Source organism: Oncorhynchus masou, chromosome 5 (assembly GCF_036934945.1).
Source record: "Oncorhynchus masou masou isolate Uvic2021 chromosome 5, UVic_Omas_1.1, whole genome shotgun sequence".
Taxonomy (NCBI): Eukaryota; Metazoa; Chordata; class Actinopteri; order Salmoniformes; family Salmonidae; genus Oncorhynchus; species Oncorhynchus masou.
Genome location: NC_088216.1, coordinates 48,302,165 through 48,323,710, shown reverse-complemented (window position 1 = coordinate 48,323,710; position 21,546 = coordinate 48,302,165). Strand labels below are relative to the sequence as shown.

The following is a 21,546-nucleotide window of genomic DNA, read 5'->3' as shown; positions in this document are numbered from 1 at the left end:
ATAGGTCCTGGATGGCAGAAAGCTTGGCCCCAGTGATGTACTAGGCCATACGCACTACCCTCTGTAGTGTCTTATGGTTAGATGCCGAGCAGTTTCCTTACCAGGTGGTGATGCAACCAGTCAGGATGCTCTCAATGCTGCAGCTGTACAACTTTTTGAGGATCTGGGGACCAATACCAAATCTTCTGTCTCTTGAGTTGGAAAAGGTGTTGTTGTGCCTTTTTCATGACTGTCTTGGTGTGTTTGGACCATGATAGTTTGTTGGTGATGTAGACACCAAGTAACTTGAAACTCTCAACCTGCTCCACTACAACCCCGTCGATGTGAATGGGGGTGTGTTCGGTCCTCTTTTTCCTGTAGTCCACAAACATCTCCTTTGTCTTGCTCATGTTTAGAGAGAGGTGGTGGTCCTGGCACCACACTTCCAGGTCTCTGACTTCCTACTTATAGGCTGTCTCATCATTGTTGGTTATCAGGCCTACCACTGTTGTGTCGTCAGCAAACTTAATAATGGTGTTGGAGTCGTGCTTGGCCACGCAGTCGTGGGTGAACAGGAGGGGACTAAGCACGCACCCCTGAGGGGCTCCGTGTTGAGGATCAGCGTGGCAGATGTGTTGTTGCCTACCCTTACCACTTGGGGAGGCACATCAGGAAGTCCAGGATCCAATTGCAGAGGGAGGTGTTTAGTCCCAGGGTCCTTAGCGATGAGCTTTGTGGGCACTATGGTGTTGAACGCTGAGCTATAGTCAATGAACAGCATTCTCACATAGGTGTTCTTTTTGTCCTGGTGGGAAAGGGCAAGTGTGGGAAAGGGAAAGTGTGGAGTGCAATTGCATCATCTGTGGGGGCAGTGTGCGAATTGGAGGGAGTCTAGGGTTTCCAGGATGAAGGTGTTAATTTGAGCCATTACCAGTCTTTCAAAGCACATCTTTTTATTTATTTAACCAGGTAAGTTGACTGAGAACATGTTCTCATTTACGGCAACAACCTGGGGAATTGTTACAGGGGAGAGGAATGAGCCAATTGTAATCTGGGGATGATTAGGTAACCATGATGGTGTGAGGGCCAAGACACCGGGGTTTAGCCAGGACACTGGGGTTAACACCCCTACACAGGGCAATGTCCTGGGATATATTTCTTTAGACCAGAGGAAAGGGTGCCTCCTACTGGCCCTCCAACACCACTTCCAGCAGTGTCTAGTCTCCCATCGAGGGACCAACACTGCTTAGCTTCAGAAGCAAGCCAGCAGTGGGATGCAGGGTGGTATGCTGCTGGCACTTCATGGCTACCGAGTGCTACAGGGCGGTAGTCATTTCGGCGGGATACCTTTGCTTTCTTGGGCACAGGGACTGTGGTGGTCTGCTTGAAACATGTCGGTATCACAGACCCAGTCATGGATAGGTTGAGAATGTCAGTGAAGACATTGTGTGTGTGTCCCTCTCCCCAGGCGTTTGTGGTGAAGGTGGAGCGGGAAGGCCAGCAGGGGTCAGTGTTGGTCCAGAGGAGCTTTGAGGAGTTCTATGAACTACACAGTAAACTACGCCTCATCTTCCCCTCATCCAAACTACCCAGGTAACACGCACGCATGCACTTATGCACACACACACACACACACACTGATTGTGTACAGAGACCGTCGCCCTTCTCTTGAAACAACAGTTAACTCTAAATAGCGATAGAGGAATAGACTGTGGACAGACTGCGCATCTGACCAAATTCCGCTACATTTTAGTTCTGGATTAATCGAGCTTATTGAAGTCTAAATAACTGAAAGGAAAGGATGTCAGTGGTATTCTATCTGTGCCCATACTAACTACCTACGGTAACTAGATGTAGCAACTGTAAAGTGAAACCATGACAAAGTCCTTTGCTGCCCCTCCCAGTTTCCCCAGCCGCTTTTTGATTGGGCGGTCTCGAGGAGAGGCGATGGCTGACAGGAGGAAAGACGAGCTAAACGGATACGTCTGGCATCTGGTGCATGCTGCGCCAGAGGTCGCCCAGGTAACCAGTCCCCTCTGACCTTTGGTGTGTTCACGAGACTGTCATCCTAATCCTGAAACATCCCATGTACAGTGGTTAGTGTAAATGACTGTATGAAACTACTGCGATTCTTAAAGTGACTGTATTCTTTTTTTCTAACTGACATCATATAAAATATCCAGACGTGCACTTGGCAGAATGACCGGTGCAGAGTGTCTGTGTGTCTGTGGTTTCAGTTTGACTGCTGGGTTTCTTAGAATTCAGCCCCTCCCTTTTTCGAAGCAGCGTCATATCAGCTTTACAGACTTAGACACACATGCTGTCTCGGGGCGAGGTACTGCAGGCCCATATCAGAACTGTCCAGCCTCTGTGTGCTGGCAAACTTTCGTCCACTGTATCCGTAATAGAACAGTTTGACAAACTAAAACGCAAGCTAGAATTGCTAACCCCGAAGTATTAGCATTTAATTTTTCCGTTTTCAAAATGTTCATGTGCTACCTGTAACTGAATTAGACCTCATTGAGGTTGGCATTTTGTTGTTTTTCTGTCATTCACTGAATATACACTTCCTCATTCTCCTCTCTACCCCCCCTCTCTCTCTATCTCTCAGTGTGACCTCATCTACACTTTCTTCCATCCTCTGCAAAGAGACGAGAAACCTGGAACAGTGGTGAACACACTGCAGAGCAAACCTGCAGGTACACACACACACACACACACACACACACACACACACACACACACACACACACACACACAGTGTGTGATTCATCAGATGACTCACTGACAGGATCGATAGTTATTTTAATGAGATCATTTGCACAGCATGTAGGCACAGGGTCAAAGTTCATCACTTACTAAAAACAAATGCTGAGTCCAGTGTACTGCCAGCATCAGCTGACCCCGGGGCTCTGTGCCCTTAGCGACAGGAATAATAGCCTATGTGATAACTTTAACCAGTCATAGACTAGGGTCTTATCATGCGCTGTTTGAACAACGTGTCGGCAATCACACAGCATGTCAAACACAGAAGTGTACACAAACACTAACGCACGTCAGCATTTCTTGCTATGGGAGCAGTTTTCTTTACTTATTTACTTCTTTACTTATTTCTTTTCTTTACTTATTGCTGTTTCCACAGTTGTACAGTGCGATTTTATGGTTGCTGTGTTTGGTTACATTGATGTTGACCTAAGGTTCATGTGTTAGGGGTTAGAGGTTAATGGAACTCTAGCTGTCACTCTGCCTGATTGGCTTTCTAATGAACCTACAGCACTTACAGAGGAATAGAATCACCTATCTCTGTAGCTCCACCCCTCCCTCCTCCCTGGCCCGTCACACAATAGGTGGACACATACTTCCTGCCACTATAAACACACACACACTGTAGGCTATAGACTTATTCAAGACCTACATTATACTCTTTCAGCTCTAACCACATACTCTGTCTGAGTCTCTGTCTCTGTCTCTCTCCCCCAACTCCAGAGATCTGTTGGGGTCCAGTCTCGGGCAAAGTGGTAGGAGAGGTCAAGCTCTCCATCTCCTATAAGAGTGACAAGCTCTTCATCATGGTCATGCACATACGAGGCCTGGTGAGTGTGTGTGTGTGCGTGTGTGTGTGTGTGTGTGTGTGTGTGTGTGTGTGTGTACGATCAGCATACTGTTTAAGTTGTATACTGTTATTGTGGATATACTGACTACACCCCCCCCCCCTCTTTGTCTTTCCCAGCAGCCCTTGCAGGATGGGACAGACCCTGACCCCTACGTCAAGCTGTACCTCCTCCCAGACCCCCAGAAAACCGGCAAGAGGAAGACCAAGGCTGCGAGACGCACCTGCAACCCCACCTACAACGAGATGGTGAGGAAATGTTCCTAAGTACAAAATAAAACAATTCATTCATCTTACAATGAAGTCAAGAAGATAAAATTTGTCCCTTCTCTCTCCCCGTAGCTGGTGTATGACCGTATCCCTCGCGGGGACCTGCAGCAGAGGGTGATCCACCTGCGGGTGCTGGGGGAGGGTGCGTTCTGGGAAAACACCCTGCTGGGCGAGGCCTTCATCCCCCTGAAGACCCTGACAGCCGGGCAGTGCTGGGCAGACTGGCACCAGCTGGGCACGCCCAGCACCGACTCCACACGCTGAGAATGAGAGTCGGAGGTGGAGGGTGAGAGGGAGAGAGGAACGACTGATCAGGTTGTGAGTGCGTTCAGTTGTTATGGTCAGAGCTGTCCAGCTTCTCGGGCTGGTTTATTCCCCCAGTGGGGGTGTGTGTGGACCCGTATCCTGCCCAGGTGGGATGTGTGTGTCCTATGTAGATTTGAGTTGTGTTTGTGTGTCTGTAGACTCATTGACTCATTCACTCCCGAGTGGCGCAGCTGTCTAAGGCACTGCATCTCAGTGCAAGAGGCATCACTATGTTCCCTGGTTTGAATCCAGGCTTGTATCACATCCGGCCATGATTGAGAGACCCATAGGGCGGCACGCAGTTGGCCCAGCATTGTCCGGGTTTGGCCGGGGTAGGCCATCATTGTAAATAAGAATTTGTCCTTAACTGACTTGCCTAGTTAATTGAAGGTTAAATTTTAAAAAATATATATAATTGACGGTCAATCGTCACTGGACACTGTATCCATGGGACTGTACTGGACTGTATGGACCTACTTTAAGACTCTCTGATCACCATAAGAAGGGACAACTGGGTCATGTGAAGAACCACTCTGACTTCCAGAAGACATTTCTCTGGTAACAACATGGCCTCCCAAGACCAGGCAGCACGGGGGACCAGTGGGAGGAAGCAGAGGGCATTGTTACTCTGTGAAAACATGGACCGCTTCTTTCCCCTTTATCTCGGGCCAACGAAGAGACGTCCATCTTACCGCCTGGCGGAAAATACTTTGAAACGGGTCTGGTCCCCTCCAAAGTCCTGTCCTTTAAAAGACTTTGAAACGGGTCTGGTCCCCTCCAAAGTCGTGTCCTTTAAAAGACTTTGAAACGGGTCTGGTCCCCTCCAAAGTCCGGTCCTTTAAAAGACTTTGAAACGGGTCTGGTCCCCTCCAAAGTCCGGTCCTTTAAAAGACTTTGAAACGGGTCTGGTCCCCCCCAAAGTCCTGTCTTTTAAAAGACTTTGAAACGGGTCTGGTCCCCTCCAAAGTCCTGTCCTTTAAAAGAGAACCGTAAGTTATTTATTTTTCAAGCGTTACCCTTCTGTTAGTGCCGCTCCATTTCGAGCTCTGTTTGGGTGTGTGTGTGTGTGTGTGTGTGTGTGTGTGTGTGTGTGTGTGTGTGTGTGTGTGTGTGTGTGTGTGTGTGTGTGTGTGTAAATGATTTTGATTTCTGTGTGTACCCCAGATTTATGCAGATCGTGATATGTGAATTATGTTGGATCCAGTCTTTCTGATTTGAGAGAGAGGGCGTAGATGCTTTTGTGTCATTGTGGGGTAGAGATGTACAGTACCAACCGGACCTGCCTATGGTTTGGGTCCTCCCTAACACATTTTAAAGACTCACGTGACTTTTGTCCACTCAGCCTGATTCAGTAGCTCCTCTGCATTAGAACTTGTTGGAGTGTGCGCTGGTTTGGGTGTGTGTTTGTGTCTCCCATTGTTGACTAGCTGTTGTAATCCAAGCCTTACCTACGCTTCATTTCGCCGTTTGATGATAATTGACACCGGTCGCTAATCGAATTTTAAATGTAGTACTGTGCGTTGACATAACAATGTTGTCTTCATGGGAGAATCCTCAAATCTCAAACGTTTGTTCAAAAATGTTTCTTATATCAACGCCTTTAGAATATTATTTTGTTGTCGTTGCATGAGTGCTTCTACGTCTATGTGGGGAAAATCAGATGATTTGCTGGCCTCACGGATAAACTGCCTGAGCAAAGAAAAGCTCTTTCAGACACAAAACTCTCACACCATTCCGACTGTATGCAGTGGAAATGTTTCACTTGGTTTTATTTCTCGTGCATTTTGAACTTACATTTGACTTTCGTGGCTTTTTCAAACGACAAAGTGATCCTGTTCATGTGTTATACAGTACTGTAGCTATAAGAGGAGGGGGGGGGAACAGTGACAGAAGTGCTGACGAAGCAAATCAAGGTTTTGACTACGTGCACATTGCTCAACTCAGGTGTGTCTTTCCTCGGGAGATACTCAGTGATTTGATAGTTTGCCATTTTTGGCATTGATATCCCGCTCTCATTTTCTTGTGTAAGAGCTGGACACTCTGTCCTTGTTTCGATGGCAGACAGACACTGTGACCTTTCGCAATGCAAAATGGCCGCTTTCAGTGGGAAAATCTGCTTGTGGGCAGAGTTGTTGCTATTGAGAGGGGATTATCAAGGTTAACTCATGAATTGAGCAAGAAGGGTTGACCTGTAAGAAAAATATATATAAATAACTAGGACAAGGTTTATTCCTGGTCAGGAAAAAACAACACCTGGTGAAATATGGTTAATCGGTGAAGGAAGTTTCTATAACAGAGCAGCTATCGGTAAGATAAGGACATCTTGGTGTCCGATGTTTTCAGATCACAATACAATTACAGACGAATACAGGTTAAGGCTGGCTTTCTAAGGCGTTGAAATGTAACGCGTATTTGTTTGGATCATTAAACATACCCGCATCCATTGCAAGGAATATTTAGATGCTATTTGTTTTGGTTTGGTTGCATAGGCTTTGACATAACATACAATTCACCAAATCTCTGAAAATGTTTCTTCATTCAGTAATCATGAAGAGTAGCTACATCACTGTTTTAGAAACAAGGGTAGACAGTTTGAACAGGTGCGTGTTAGAAATGACAAGAGGAGCTTTTCGACTAAAGGTTCGCCTATCTCAGGCTTAAGTGCAGTAATCACACAGGACCAGCATGCTTAACCTGAACCAACCAGTTTAACCACTGCTCTCATTAAAAAAACACAACACTTTATTTGACTGCCCTTTGAATGTGTCTGGTGGATATTTACATATTTGGTTTCGTTTCTAGAACAGGAAGAATATTCCCTGGGTGTGTTTCACTACAATCTGAATGGCTATAATGTGGCTATTGGCTCTTAGTGTGACATTTTTAAATGATTGAAATATGACTTTCTCCATATTGAGTGTTGGTATTTGTTGTGTGCTAAAAGACTGATGACCGATATTAAAGTCATTTTAATTGTTTTTTTTCCTTGTGACAGTTGTACCACTTTGGGGGAAAGGAGAGACACCATATGGCTTCCTTCTCCATGTCTCTTTTTCTTTCTGGTCTTGACACTCTAGCTAAGAGTAGAGTCAAATATGGATCTCTATGCAGTATAGGGCTCTGGTTAAAAGTGTTATGATAGAAATGTTGCTCTTGCCTAACAGACCAGTGATTACACATGGAAGGAGACCAGGACAGGGGTTGACTGGAAGGCATTGGGACTCCCAAACCAAGCACCTACATGCAACATACCAAGTGTAAATCTGAAAATAATGTATAGGTCTGAGCAATATAGTGTAAATTCTACCAGAAGGTACCTCTCTAGTTCTTTCAGATCTATGTGAAGTGCCTAGGGGTAGGGTCTAGGGGTCAATTTGGGATGGGAAAGAGTTTGACCTGAGTCCTTCCAGGTCAGCTCCAAGGGACTGAACTCTGACCTCTATGGAATGCTGGGAAAACGAGACCGAATGTAAGTTCAAAATGAACTGGCTCTTGTGTACTGTAAATACTGAGAATATCATTAATGTGATTTCTTTATTTTATTCAGGATATAGTTTTACCCCACTTCTTATGCTTTAGACTTTAAAATTGTATTGCATTTTCTTATTTTTTTGACCATGTTTTGTAATATTGTTTGCACTAAATAATAACAAAATAAACTTGAATCTAAAAGACGTGTGTGGTGATGTGGGTGTTTGTGTGAGCACTGTTCTGTTGTGTGTGTTTCATCTGATGAAAGCACTGTGTAAGATGAAACATCCACTGACTCTGCAGCAGTTGTCTAATTACCATGAAAACCCAACTAGTCACAAAACTATGGGGGATCGGATTAATGATAATTAATGGCATAATTAAACCTCAACTTCTGTTGAAGGAAAAATACTTTTCTGCAGATACAGCATTGGGGCTTAGGTATGGGTGGCGACCATGATATAGCCCATTATTTTTGATAGAGGTAAGATTGAATCAATCAATTCCCTCTCTGTATCATAATACACCCTCCCCTTCTCGCTTTCTCTGAAACAGTTTCATGTGATGTTATTTGTTAATCGTATAGCTCAATGCCATGCCCTTATAATCCTTTTCACTATGAGGGAGGGAACACTTCAGTCAGTCTGCATACCTCTGTGTCCCAGCACACCCAGGCAGTCATCTGTGTAACAATCAGATTATTATAAGTGTGAATGACCGTGAGTAAACCTCTATGTGGGGAAGCAATGTTCACCATTGCAGGGGTGTTGCTCAGACAAGATCTACTGGCTAAATCTGAGAGCCCACAGATGATGACCACACAGAAACTTAAATACAGTATGATGAGAGTGTATGACATTCAACAGCTAGGAGTCAATGCTCTGTACCAGGCATACTGTAAGGGAAAGATTCAAGTTACACTGTGCTAGGCACTGATTAAGTAAATCAGGGCATCCACATATGTTTATTTAACTAGGCAAGTGAGTTAAGAACAAATTATTATTTATAATGATGGCCTACCGGGGAACAGGGGGTTAATTGCCTTGTTCAGGGGCAGAATGACAGATTTTTACTTTGCCAGCTCAGGGATTCGATCCATTGTACAAATACAATGTATTATATAGATTTTGGTCTGGACACTATTTTTAATGCTATCTCTGGCAACTTTCAGATGAGTGGACACTAATTTTGCTGTAAAATATATACTCTTTCATGTCTGACAGGGAGAGATTGAAACAAGATACTTTTCGAAATAAACATTGACGGACCAGAAAGAGAGCACTTACATGAGTTGGATTTTCATCCCGATGTGCAACCCTCATTTTAAAAATGGGGAATTGAAACATTTCTCGTCATGAATATTTGATGCCTTAGAAGACCGTACAGGCAGCACTCAGAGAAAATGGGACATGATGCATACTTCATAAATACATGCATGGGTGGGTGGCCTCCTACAGGACACACTGCTGCATCAAAAGTTCAGCAGAGCAGCAGACCCCTCTCACAGAATAAACCAGTAAAACGCTAATGGCTTCAAATGGGGCCAAACACCCATTCTTCACAGCGATCAGGACCGACGTGGGTTTGCTGCATCACTTATTAATCACATGCTCCAGAAACGTGAAAGATAGGCTATTGCTGTTGTGTGCTGTGTCAATATAGTAGCCATATATAGGCCTTCTGCAACTGGAGGGCAACAGAGTGGAATGTTAACTTGATGCTAAACACACTAGTAGGCCTATAGGGGTCTATAAATGATTCCAAGTCCTGATGTATGGGTTGATTTCAGAAATACTATACCCTATGCAAAACGTATGACACAAACTCCTATTTTTAAGATGCAATATTTCGAACTATTCAGTTTATTTTGAAACCAAATGTTTTTTTATTCCGTGTGAAGTATCACCAATTCAACACCTGTCACACTGGGCTTTTACTATACACTGCAGGAGTCGGGACTTGGATTCACTTCATTATATAACCGGGACACTGCGTGTCTTGCAACACCGCCTATGTGGTTTACTGACGCCGGTAACTCTGCGACGGTCCCTAAACAGTTCTACAAAGGCTCTTTCACGACGCCCCCTAAAGTTTCTGACGAAATCCTCTTGTGAAAAGCGGGCAAATGAGCAGCCGCACAAGGAAATGAAACAACGATTGAGAAAAGAGGAGAAATATAGCCCTGAATTCTTACAGCGAAATAATATATTTAGTTGATATCTAGATATTATCTAGTTATATCTAGATATTATTTGTCTTACGGTGGCATTCGATTAGGTTCGTTGTAGCGATACATATAGTCCGTTCGTTGAAGTCTCTTTTTCAGACCACTGATTGTGGCGCAAAACCTCCATTGGTTAGTGTTAGTAGCTAACTTAGTTTAAGTTCTAGTTACGTGCTGGAATTCAACCAGCTTTTTCTCCAGGCAAGACCAAAAATGGCTCTTATATCATCGTTGGACCTGGATTTATCCCTATGTTATGACTCGTCAAGTCTCTGCTCCGTTTCTACCGTCACGACGACCGCTGTTTTTACGAATCTTACTGCGCGAAAGAATATGAGAGTCGCGGACAACATGGACGATACTATCCAGGAACCTAAGGAGAGCTAACCGGTATGCTATTGCTAACCTTCTGTAATGGATAAGGGACCGTAATGGCATTTTCACGGATCTGAAATGCACACCAAGTTACTAGCTAAATTACCAGATTTTGTCGCTAACGACAACTGCTAACGAAACGAACAATCTCAAATCAAGATAACGTCGTTAGTTAACGTTACCTAGCCTGTTAACAGCTGTGAAAACTAGCTACCAAGTTGCAAGTTCTTGCTATCCTTGATTGCCAGACACAAATTTGGTCGTAATGGACTTAAGCTAACGTTAGTTGTTTCATAACAACGTGTTAACGTTGCTCCTGGACGTGTACTTAACTTAGTTAGCTAGCTACAGTAACGTTAGCTAACCAAAGCGCTTTAGACAAACTGCACAACGGCAAGCAGTCAATTGGTATTCTTTATTAAAACTACTCATTTAGTTATCTTGCATAGCGACAATTTGTTTGCCACAAGCCAGTAGTACGAATGTTTAGGAACATGAATCGCGGGGAATACTTTTCTGGGGTGCAGACACCACCATCCACTGCCGCCGCGCATGCAGTGGCCTCTCTCCGGCAACCAAACCAGAACAGCTCGTTGATGGGCATGTTCTCCGTGATTTCTAGGCCTGCCCTGTCATTTCTGCAAAATTATTTACCAGGGCGCCCTCGGAATCCTGCCCTGGTCGACAGTGGGTCAGGGTGGGTCAGTTGGGATTTCAAGCAGAACTTTGTAGAGGCAGAAAGTGCGTTTTTAGGACAACTGGATGACATATTGCCTGGAACTCCGCACCATGCACACCACCTACCATACCTGCAATACCAGCATGGGCTACCAGCGTCAGGTTATAGTAGTATGAATTGGTTGACAGCAGATTCTCTTAGCGAGTTAGGGATTCGAAATGCTGCTGAAATGGACTTACATTTAAGGCAAACTCCGGTAGGATACCTCGCAACCGGTTTTCTCGGTAAAGTTTTGTTGAACCCAGCGTCGTCTCAGGAAATGAAACACGCCAAACAAGGGCACGTCCTTGTCGGGGATAGTTTTTCATCAGACGCGGTGACAGCCAGGGCAAAGAGTAGTACCGATGGTAAATGGTGGGGCGGGCTTTGGGGAACCGATGACAATGCTCAAGGGTTGCTGTCAAATTTGTCGTCGAGCAGAGAGCGGACTGTGGAAAACAATCACAACCGCAACTTCCATTGTCGTCAACCAGAGTGTGGCACAAAGGCCGCCGTTACCATGCCAACAGAGCTGTTTGTACAGTGCAATGGTGGCGAAAGGACTGGACCCTTCTGCCACAAAGAGGAGCCAACGGACAATGGAAGCCTTCAAATGGCAACCCGGACAGAATCTCTCCCTAGCCCTGATGTTCTCCCCTTAGATAACCGGGAAACAGTCTGTTTCAGAAGTCATATTGTCAGTGTTGCAGCAGTCACTGCCTTTAGTGAGTTGTCAGTTCTCACCCCTGACCAGGATAATGGCTATTCCAGTCTGGAAGAAGAACACTCTACCTCCAGACTGTACATGTTGAGGCTTCCCTGTGAAGAGCTACAGGGGATCACAGAGAGAAAAGAGACAGACACACCAACACAGGGGAGCTCTGGTAAGAGGGAGCCGGAGGGAGAATTGGGTGAGACTGCCTTCACAGGAGGGATGGAAGGGGAGGAGGAGGTTGATGACTCGGACGTCACAGACTCTGAGGAAGAGGAAATGGCGTCCGCTGCGTCCCCCTCCACACCTCGGTGCAGTAACAAGGCTATCGCCTACATCATGGGTAGCCCCTGCAGTGATGACAGCCAATCAGACTACTCGCTCAGCGAGGATGACGATGGTTTCGACGGTGACAGCTCGTCACAATTCTCAGATTCCGAGGTACTAGATGAAGATGAGGAGGATGCATCCGATTCCGAGCGGCCAGACTCAGAAACGGAGAGACTGTGGAACTCACTGTGCCAAAGCAATGATCCCTATAACCCCCAAAACTTTACTGCCCCCCTCCTCACCAGCCCTAGAACCGTCCTGTCCACCTCTACAGCCACAGCAGCCTGCTCCCTTCAAGCCTCACCTCCAGAGCAACCCCCGTCTCCCTTCTCCTCTTCCTCCTCTCCTGCGGAGGAGTTTGGCTCTGGGGATGAGTCCAGCAGCGGTGAGGTGGATGAGGCTGAGAGCCTGAGGCTGTGGAACTCATTCAGCTCCTCCTCAGACCCCTACAGCCCTTTCAACTTCCAGGTCCCGCTCAGGACTAGAGAGCCAACAGGGGCTAAAGCAGGTGCAGGGACAGGGGCGCGCTGTAAGAGGAGTAGCAAGACAACCCCATGCTCCCCCCGTCATGAACGGGGACAGAGCCACTCGCCCCCCCAGTACAAGACAGAGGCAGCAGAGGAGAGGCTAGACAGTGGCTTCTCAGAGATCCTCTCCATCCCAGAGATCACCACCATGGACTGTGTCACAGTAAAAAAGGTCAGTATGACTTCAGACACTGCTCTCTCTAGTGGAGAGTTTGTAATAGGCCTAAATAATGTTTACACACACTGTTATACGTCTCTTCCTTATACATGTTTTTCAAGGAATTGTAGGTAGTCCTATTCTTATCAGTCAAATTGTCATCTGTGGACCTTGGTCACTCGCATTCTTGTGACTGTTGTGAAATGTGGAAATCCATTGAGTCATAAAATATTGAATCTTCCCACTCAGCAGTCAGAAACGGCTGTATTTGTTAATGAGTAGCTGAAGAGGAAGTATTTTATCTCCTGTAGTGTACTTGATGTATTATGACAGTATGTTACACTCTGCCACGCCCCATTTTATCGTTCATAGATGGGTCCAGGAGTTTTCCCTGGCCATGTGAGTGAGGTGATGTGACCAAGAAAAATAAAACGAATGCCACACAAATGTAAAATAAGATGTACAAACAATGCAACCAAAAAATTATACAAACAATACCACTCAATAAGGTGTCCATGTCCAATCACAGTCCCTGCCATTCCATTAGTTGTTTTAGTTTATCTGTTTTTCAAAAGTAATTTTGCTGTTTGCTTGCGCAATTGGAAATGTGAGTTCCATGCAATCATGGCTCTGTATAAAGCTGCGTTGCCCTGAATTTGTTTTGGACCTAAAGAGACCCCAGGTGGTATGTCTTGTGGGTTATTTCTGGGTGTCTGAGCTGAGTTTTAATTGATTATGCAGACAATCTGGCATTTTCGTCACAGTAATATTTCTCTTAACTAGAAGACAAGCAGTTCATCTCTCATCAAGCCTCAACCAAGGAAGACTGGCATGCATGTTGCTGTTCATTCTGCGTGTGCAGTTAAGGGCAAGACGTGCTGCTCTGCATTGAGCCAGATGCAGCTTTGCTAGGTCTTTCCTTGCTGCACTTGGCCGTATTACCGGACAGTAATCAAGATGGGACAAGACCAGAGCCTGAACAACTAGTACAGTTGATTTTTGCGTAAGAAATGCAGAACAACTTTATTTTTTCTAACAGACATATCTTCACATCAGCTTTAGCAAAATGACTTGCCCATGATAATTGACCATCCATTGTTATACCTAGGAGTTTAGCTTCCTCAACTTGCTCAATGGTCACATCTCCAGTTGAGGTTGAGCTCTTAGAGAATGTTTTGAACCAAATACAATGCTTTTGGTTTTAATGTATTTAAGACCCGTTTATTATTAATCACCCATTCTGATACTGACTAAGTCCTTATTAAGCATTTCAGTGAGCTCACTGGCGTTGGGTGCTGACATGTAGAGTGTGGAATCAGCCACATAAATAGTCATTCTGGCTTGGTGTAAGACCAGCGGCAAATCATTTGTAAAAATAGAGACGAGTAACGGCCCAAGGCAGCGGCCATGAGGGACACTGCACTGTACATATTGTACTTTAGAGACCCTTCCATTGAAGAACACTCTCTGGGTTCTATTGGAGGAATAACTCTCCAACGATTTGATGGCAGGTGACTTAAGCCTCAGCAAGTAACTTTTTGTCAAAAACAATTTAACATCAAAGGCTGCACTGAAATCTAACAATACAGCTCCAACTATCATCTTATTATCCATTTCTTTTAACCAATCATCAGTTATCTGAGTCGGTGCAGTAGTCAAGTTTAGTGCCCAAAAAGCTTGTGCCCTCCATTCATGAAAACGAATACAAATTTCCTCAAGCTCCATAGCCAATGTGACCATCACTGTCAGGGAAATTCTTATGCTGGTTGTTGAACCAGTGTCATTCTGTGTGTGTGTGATGGATTTAGAACGTTGGCATCTAGTCAGTCAGCATGCAGACAGGGAAAAGAGCGTAGCATGTTTACGTCTCCAGGGAGACGCGTCCGAGAGAGACGAGTGCGTTTTTAGAGAACCTCTGGAGCTCTATAACTGCTGGGAAAGCATCTTTCATTCTAGACATTTCTAATCAAATGCAGTCTAATGCTATGAGTCAGTCATGGGGCTTAAGCAGACCGTAGGACAACAAATTGACAGCGGTTAGCCCGATGGCAGTGAGAGCTGTGGAAACGTGCCTTTCCAAGACAGTGGAATGGAAAACCATCACCATGGGAGTAGACTTAATCACCAATGCACAATCCCACGGATTTCTTTGAAATGCTTGGGCTTCATTCTCCATGCCTGTTCTGTGACATTATCCCCCCTATTATGAGCACAGAACTGCCACGTTACTTAGCAACAGTGATAACTGGGCAAGACAAGAGGGAGGGAAAGAGATTTCTCCGACGGCCTTATTTTTTTTCTTTCTTCTCCGTTTCTCTGGCTTGGAGCGTCAGCTCATAACCACCTCGCTCCTGCAACGTTTTCGCAGCCCTCCAGCCCATGCCAAGCACATTGCAGTGTCTTTCATCTTTAGTTAATAACCTCCGCTCTGAATAGTGTATGACAGTCGCTCCCAGTCTGCAGTGCTCAGTGGGTTGCTACTTTATGCAGGCGATTTTTAGTGCGTCTGTGATGCGCTACAGGCCATCCATCAAACAGTCATTTCATGGTGATACTGATTCAGCTTCTTTACCCCTCTTTGCCTCTCTCACTTCGCCTCTCCAATTTCTGCTTCTGCCCGTATGGTTGCTGCTGTAGCAAGTTAGATGTATAGTGAGTTTGGAGAGAAACAAAAGTAATATGTGCACAGAGCTGGAGCAAGTGTGATTTTCCGTGTGTGAATGTCTAGTTTAGGCCTACAGTTTCTAATGGAAGTGTTTTTGGACATAATTGTAGTCCTGGATTTTGGATGCGTTGTCCTGCAGTCCTTTCAGAATATTTAGGAATATAACCCAGTGATGCTTATTAATTAAATGTAGTTTCAGTGACGTGTTGAAAGTTGAGATCTCTGTTGTCACACGTCTCTGTATCCTGCAGGTGTGTTTTAGTGAGGAGATTGTAGTCGCATATCAAGCTGATTTCTATGTGGTTCTGTCGTACTCCAGGTGTGTTTCTGTGACACGGTGGAGGAGTTCTACGCCAGCGAGGACGACGAGGACCGGTGCGGGCCGTGGGAGGAGCTAGCCAGAGACCGCGCTCGCTTCCTCCGGCGCGTTCAGGATGTGGAGGATGGCATCGGCTATGTCCTCAGCACTACCTTCCGCGTAGCCGTCTACCAGAGACTACAGCACTACAACTGATCCTCACCCCTGACCTCTGACCCCTAATGTCCTACAACACTTCTGATCATCTGTCTTGTCTCTCTGTGACCCCTGTAGCACCAGTCCCATCTTCAACAGAATGCATCAGAACTTCTAAGTCATGCTTCATCCCCTTCCCTGTCGACCCCCAAACCTCATCTTCAACCTGAGTGTGTAGAAAAGATTACATCAGAGCGGTTGAGAACCCCCATACACACCAACCCCCCCTTACCGTCAGTCTGGAGTGCTGGGGAAGATGTGATAAAAGACTTTCTCCCTCTCTTCACTGCCCTCTTCCTGATCGTTTGCCGTTTTTCTTTAACCTCAGTGGAGTGATGACCTAATTTACGATGTGATTCAGGATGACTGCTAACTAGGAGGAGTGCTGGTAATGTAAAGGTATAAGGGCTTATAAGGGCTTACTGGTTCCAGTGGGAGAAGCTCAGTCGAACACAGGGCAGGTCTTCCTGCTGGGCTGTGTGCTCAGTAACCTGACTGAAACGCAGAACTCTACACTTCAGCTAAGACTGTTTCTTTTAGTTTTAAAATTGATTCAAAACATTTTTGAGTCCCGTTGAGTTTACTGAACCTTTCGGTGTTGCGCCGTCCTTCTCCATCTGACGCGTGCTATCTGGGTCTCTGCCTGGTAGTGTTCTGTTTCATGATAACCTGATCCTAGGCCGTGCATACTGTGTTCACTATTTAAAATGTTCAGTATTAATCCCCCTGAGCACCCATAGCCAAATGTCACACTGCTCCCCGGAGCTGAATTGGGTTTGTTAAGAGCTTTTGGAAAACAAACCTGGTTTGAAATAACTGAAGAAAAATACATAATTCAAGGCTTCCTCTAAGCCGTAACAAGCAGAGTACCCGAATGTTGAAAGTGTTCTATTTGATCATAAGCCGAGGGTGTAAACCTACAGTATGTTGACGTGTAAAGCAAGCCTCTATACTGTATTGATGGTAAAGTGTTGAAACCAAGCCTGTGTTGTTGTGGGCTCTTCCTGGTTTCGTTCATTAACCATTGACTTCAGTTCTATCCCATGTATTATTAGCTAACTGCAAAGATAACCCACCTCTGCCCTCAACTGGCTCTTCCAGTATTTACACCTGTAGATTTCCTCATAACAGCCCACAGTATGAATACACTAACCATCATCGAATAGACAATAGCATTGCTCTGCTTGTGACCTATCCAGTAATGTACAAGACAAGATAAAAAAAAATATAATAAAAAAATGATCTGGCTGCAAGCCAATGATCAGTGAAGGCTGAAGTGAATGCTTATGGGTAAGGGTGAAATGATTTGCACGATCAATGCATCTTTAGTGGCCTCCTCGTCTACCTCCCTTTAGTCATCACTGTGGTTTCCTCTTAACAAAACAATATTGCTTTATTCTATTTACTGTTTGCACCAATAGGTTTCCTTCAGTAATGTTTCCCTTCTCCAGAGCTTGCATCCATCAGTGTACATCTAGGAAAGGAGACGAGGAAAGCAAGCGCTCTACGACACCTCCATTTCTAGACGACCTATCCCCACTATTTATTAACCCTGTAATGCCTGTACGGACCCAGTGTTATGTTACTCATTTTGAGGGGTTAATTTCTCCTATGTGGCTAAAAGGGTTCATCGCTGGTGTGACCAGGTTGGAAAGAAAGCAGGGATGTGAAATGCACGTTGTTCTGAAGTGATTCTCAGTATCATGGAGAAAATCAAATATATAAAAGATGCTTGGGAACTGAAAAATATAACTAATTTAACTTGGTGTTCTTTTAGTCAATACAGTTAACATGAAATTGATTTATTTTTGTAAAATATTTTAGGATGAGTTAGTAGTTGCTTATAATATACTATAATATACATTTTGAATTAATATTCAGTGAAAATAAATCTTCAATTATGAACAATGTTTCTGTCTCTTTTCTTGCGCCACATCTCCTCGTTTTAAATAATCATTTGCTGGTCTTATTTGGTGTGAATGTTGACACCCACCGACACTGGAGGGAGGAAGAATTGGGAGATCCGTTATTCTTCCTGGAGACACCAGATAACTACGGTCACCATCGTTATAAAATGGTACTGCACCATCAACACGATGGCCGTGTTCTAACAGCGTCAAATCCATGGTGCGTTGTTGGTAAATTGTGACTGATCTACAAATAATAATGAGTAGATACTTATTAAGCAAGGTGATTTGTAGTTTTACGCAGGACGTTTCTTTCTGAACGTCCTGTAACGTTGCATGCACCGGACCTGTACTAGGCCCCAGTATTTAATATAGTCAGCGGTAGTGCGATCTCTAGCAACTGGAGCCAGTCAACAATGTGAGAGGTGCAGTAAGATAACATAACATGCACAGATGCAGACAACTGACGTTCTCCCAAAACATCACAGGCATACTCCGCCTGGAAAGGATTATAGAAAGATTAGCATATTTTTAGGACTGATTTGGACCCAATCCTTGTAGAGGCACTTAAAATGAGGTATGAGATTGGTGGCTGTAAATATGGAGATCCTATAGACATATCCTTGTGCAGATCATTTACACGTTATGGATAGCAATCCTTTTAGTGGGATACGATATTGTCAGTGGTATTTTGTTGTAGTTACTTTTATGACCACAGGAGAGAGCCATATTCTCAAGTAATCATTCTCAACCACTAGAGGTCACTCTTGTTTGTTACAGTCATTACAGTGCACCAGTCGAGCCAGAGAGACAAACGACCAGTCTATGGAATGGAGAGAACGGTCACTGTAATGGTTTTCAGCTGAAGACAACCAGAAATTGTTATTTGCAGTGTAATAACAGGACCAATTTGTATATGAATGAATTGAAATTCATTGCACTATCCTTTTTTTGCAAACCAAGTGGCACACACTAAGTATATGTCCATTTATTATTGGTAGAAACAGTGAAAATGTGTAGTCGGATACGCCCAAAGCAGGTTGATTGCAGATTTCAGTGTATGTCCTCGCCGCTTTTTGTGGTTACAGCATTATCAAAATATGAAGAACTGATCAAATCTAAACCAGTTAAATTGAGATTTGTCTATATTTTCTCATGTGACATGTGTGGCCTTTAAGCTCAAAGTTTGATCTGCATTGTGTTCTTCCCATTACACTGTCTGTTAGCTGATCTCCTTTTGTCCTTCTTCTTCTTTTGTCCTTCTGAGAACTCTATTCTTCTGAGGTAATGTGCTTCTCCTGCAGGGACATCCTGGGGGGACTGACCAATACTGTCACCTCATTGGCTCACTGGGATGCCTGGGGGTGGTGCCTAGGATGAGATTACAGGTCTCCCTTTTTCTCCCTTTCTCTCTCTCTCGCTCTAATGAAAGCAGATTTGAACAGCCGTGACGTCACCACCCACCACCGATCCAAAAATCACTCTCTCCCCCTCCCTCTCTGTCGTTCTTCCTCCATCCCTCCCGCTCCCCTCCATCTCTCTCTATCTTCACTGCTTTACAGAAGGACTGCAGCCTGGATGGGCTCATGTGACATTTAAATATCCTGGCATTTTCAACTGGGCATGCTCCGTTGCATCAATCGGTCGCTCCCCCTCCTCCTCGTCTTCCCCTCATTCCTCCTTTATCCATCCTTTCCTGAGGAGACGATGCCTATTATTGTCCTGTATCCCTGCTCAGTCACGCTGGTGCCTGTAGCTACTGGGGCTGTTGTCTCTCTCTGTTCCTCTCTGTTTCTCTCACTCTCTCTCTGGTTCTCTGACTGACCGAGAGCTGTCTTTCCCCTGTTATTGTGAGGACGTGGAGGGATAGATAGACATTGTGTTCTGCCTGGTCACACTCTCTCTTCCCGTCTCCTGCTGTCTAACCGGGCTGACCGACCGCCTGCTGCACTCTCCTGGGATGGATGGATGTACACTGTTCTAGCCTGACTGTCTGACACCCTCACTGACTGACTACAAAGGAGGAAGGAGGAGGGGCACACTGAACACATCAGCAGGTGGCTGGTAAGGGACACGCAGATTCATAATATCTGTGTGTGTGTGTGTGTGTGTGTGTGTGTGTGCACCAGTTCATTTGCAACATGTCTTGGTTTTATGTGAACAGGCTAGTAAGAGGGAGCACTAGTGAGTGTGTGTGGGTTGTCCATTACACGGTTCTCTGTGTGTATTTGTTTTATTGCCTACTGTGTATTGCTTTGTGTTGATGTCGATGGTCATAGACTGTGTCTATATTCCTGCACGCCGTTTTTTCTCTCTCTCATATTACAGAGACAGGGTTGGTTCAGAGGGATAGAGGTTGGCTAGGGGTTGAAGTAATGGTTGTGGTTGGGTGCGGGGGCTCAGATGTGGCTGGCACCAGTAGCCAGGTTGTTGGTGCCAGTTTTGGTGTCCCGCTGCAGATGGGCATAGTCTGTCAGTCAGGGACCCAAAGCGGTGCCACCACCTCTTCTCACACACGCACACGCACACACTCTGCATATACATTCACACATACAAAATACTCGCGATAACACTCCAGCCATGCATGTTGATGGGTGATGTTTGGCAGTGCTCTGCTGCATGTTAAACGGCTCATGGCAGGACTAAGCCCGTCCAATCCCATCCCAGACAAGCCCGGCATAGCCGATCTGAGCCAAAGCAGGGGGGATGAGGTGGACTTTGATTCAGAGGATAAGCGTTATTGACTTCAACAGGCGCCTGTCCTGTGTGCTGTGTGTAAGTGTGAGTGTTAGTGTGTCTGTGTGTCGGTGTGTGTGTCGGTCTGTGTGCGTGTGTGTGTGTGCGTGCGTGTGTGCGTGCGTGCGTGAATGCGTGTGTGTGGCTCTAGGTGTCTGATTAACATTGCCATTAATACACCCTGACAGTGACAGAGGAATTAGCCTGACCCTTTAATGCCCTTAGCGTTAGGGTATTGTAGTGTGTGTGTGTGTGTGTTTTTTGTTTCTTTGAGACTCTGACAGTTGCTGGCAGTTGAGGTGCTTCTGATTTAGGCATTAAACTGGATTTGTGACGCTTCTTTAAGAATGCGTGTGGATGGACACAAACACACATGCATGTTCCCACGCGCACACACGCGTCCTGTCTGTTGGCAGGTCACACTGTGTTCTGATGGTGCTTCCTAGCTCCCTGCCAGGGGTGCGGCCTGAAATGATCCCCAGAATAGAGCCGTATTTGTGAATGACGTCCCTCTTCTCTGTCCCAAGCACCTCTGCTGACAACACTGCTGTCTGTTTGGCTGTTTTCTCACCGTGTCTCTGTCTCTTGTCTGCCTCTCTCTCTTTCTCTCTCTCTTTCTCTACCTTAGCCTCACTCTCTTTCCCTCTCTCTGCCCTCACTCTCTCTTTCCCTCCATCTCTTCCTCTGTTTGCTGTGTGTTGATTGGTTTCTGGAAGGTAAATAGAACTGTTGTCCTGCATTTCCATGGCTGTTTTTCTATGATGACTGCAAGATGTCGTTTGTAATGGTGTTGCTGAGCTGTGAGTGTGTGTGTGTTTCTGCAGGGAGTGGGGTTATTGCTGCAGTGCTTACTGCACCCTCTCCGGCAGAGGGTGTGATCAGGAATTTAAGCACGTCTCAGTGCACACACACACACACACACACACACACACACACACACACACACACACACACACACACACACACACACACACACACACACACACACACACACACACACACACACACACACACACACACACACACACACACACACACACAAACT

General features: G+C 45.3%; 2 protein-coding genes across 3 annotated transcripts in view; both read left to right on the top strand.

The window, feature by feature from the left end:
* Window positions 1-7,839, top strand: part of LOC135539739 (phosphatidylinositol 4-phosphate 3-kinase C2 domain-containing subunit beta-like) — a 73,289-nt gene extending 65,450 nt beyond the window's left edge. Inside the window, exons 27-32 of one of the 2 annotated variants that reach the window (XM_064965812.1) lie at window positions 1,448-1,572; window positions 1,884-2,001; window positions 2,591-2,678; window positions 3,466-3,572; window positions 3,713-3,838; window positions 3,932-7,839. In XM_064965812.1, coding sequence (XP_064821884.1) covers window positions 1,448-1,572; window positions 1,884-2,001; window positions 2,591-2,678; window positions 3,466-3,572; window positions 3,713-3,838; window positions 3,932-4,123 — 756 coding nt within the window. In that variant the 3' untranslated portion in view covers window positions 4,124-7,839. Of the gene's footprint in view, window positions 1-1,447; window positions 1,573-1,883; window positions 2,002-2,590; window positions 2,679-3,465; window positions 3,573-3,709; window positions 3,839-3,931 lie in introns of both variants that reach the window. The other variant, XM_064965811.1, reaches the window with a different exon arrangement.
* Window positions 7,840-9,730: 1,891 nt separating this feature from the next.
* On the top strand, window positions 9,731-16,080 carry LOC135539736 (uncharacterized). Its single transcript, XM_064965810.1, has 2 exons — window positions 9,731-12,694; window positions 15,664-16,080. Exons 1-2 carry the CDS (start codon window positions 10,718-10,720, stop codon window positions 15,856-15,858), a joined length of 2,172 nt encoding a protein of 723 aa, XP_064821882.1. The 5' UTR covers window positions 9,731-10,717; the 3' UTR covers window positions 15,859-16,080.
* The last annotated feature ends 5,466 nt before the right edge of the window (window positions 16,081-21,546 follow it).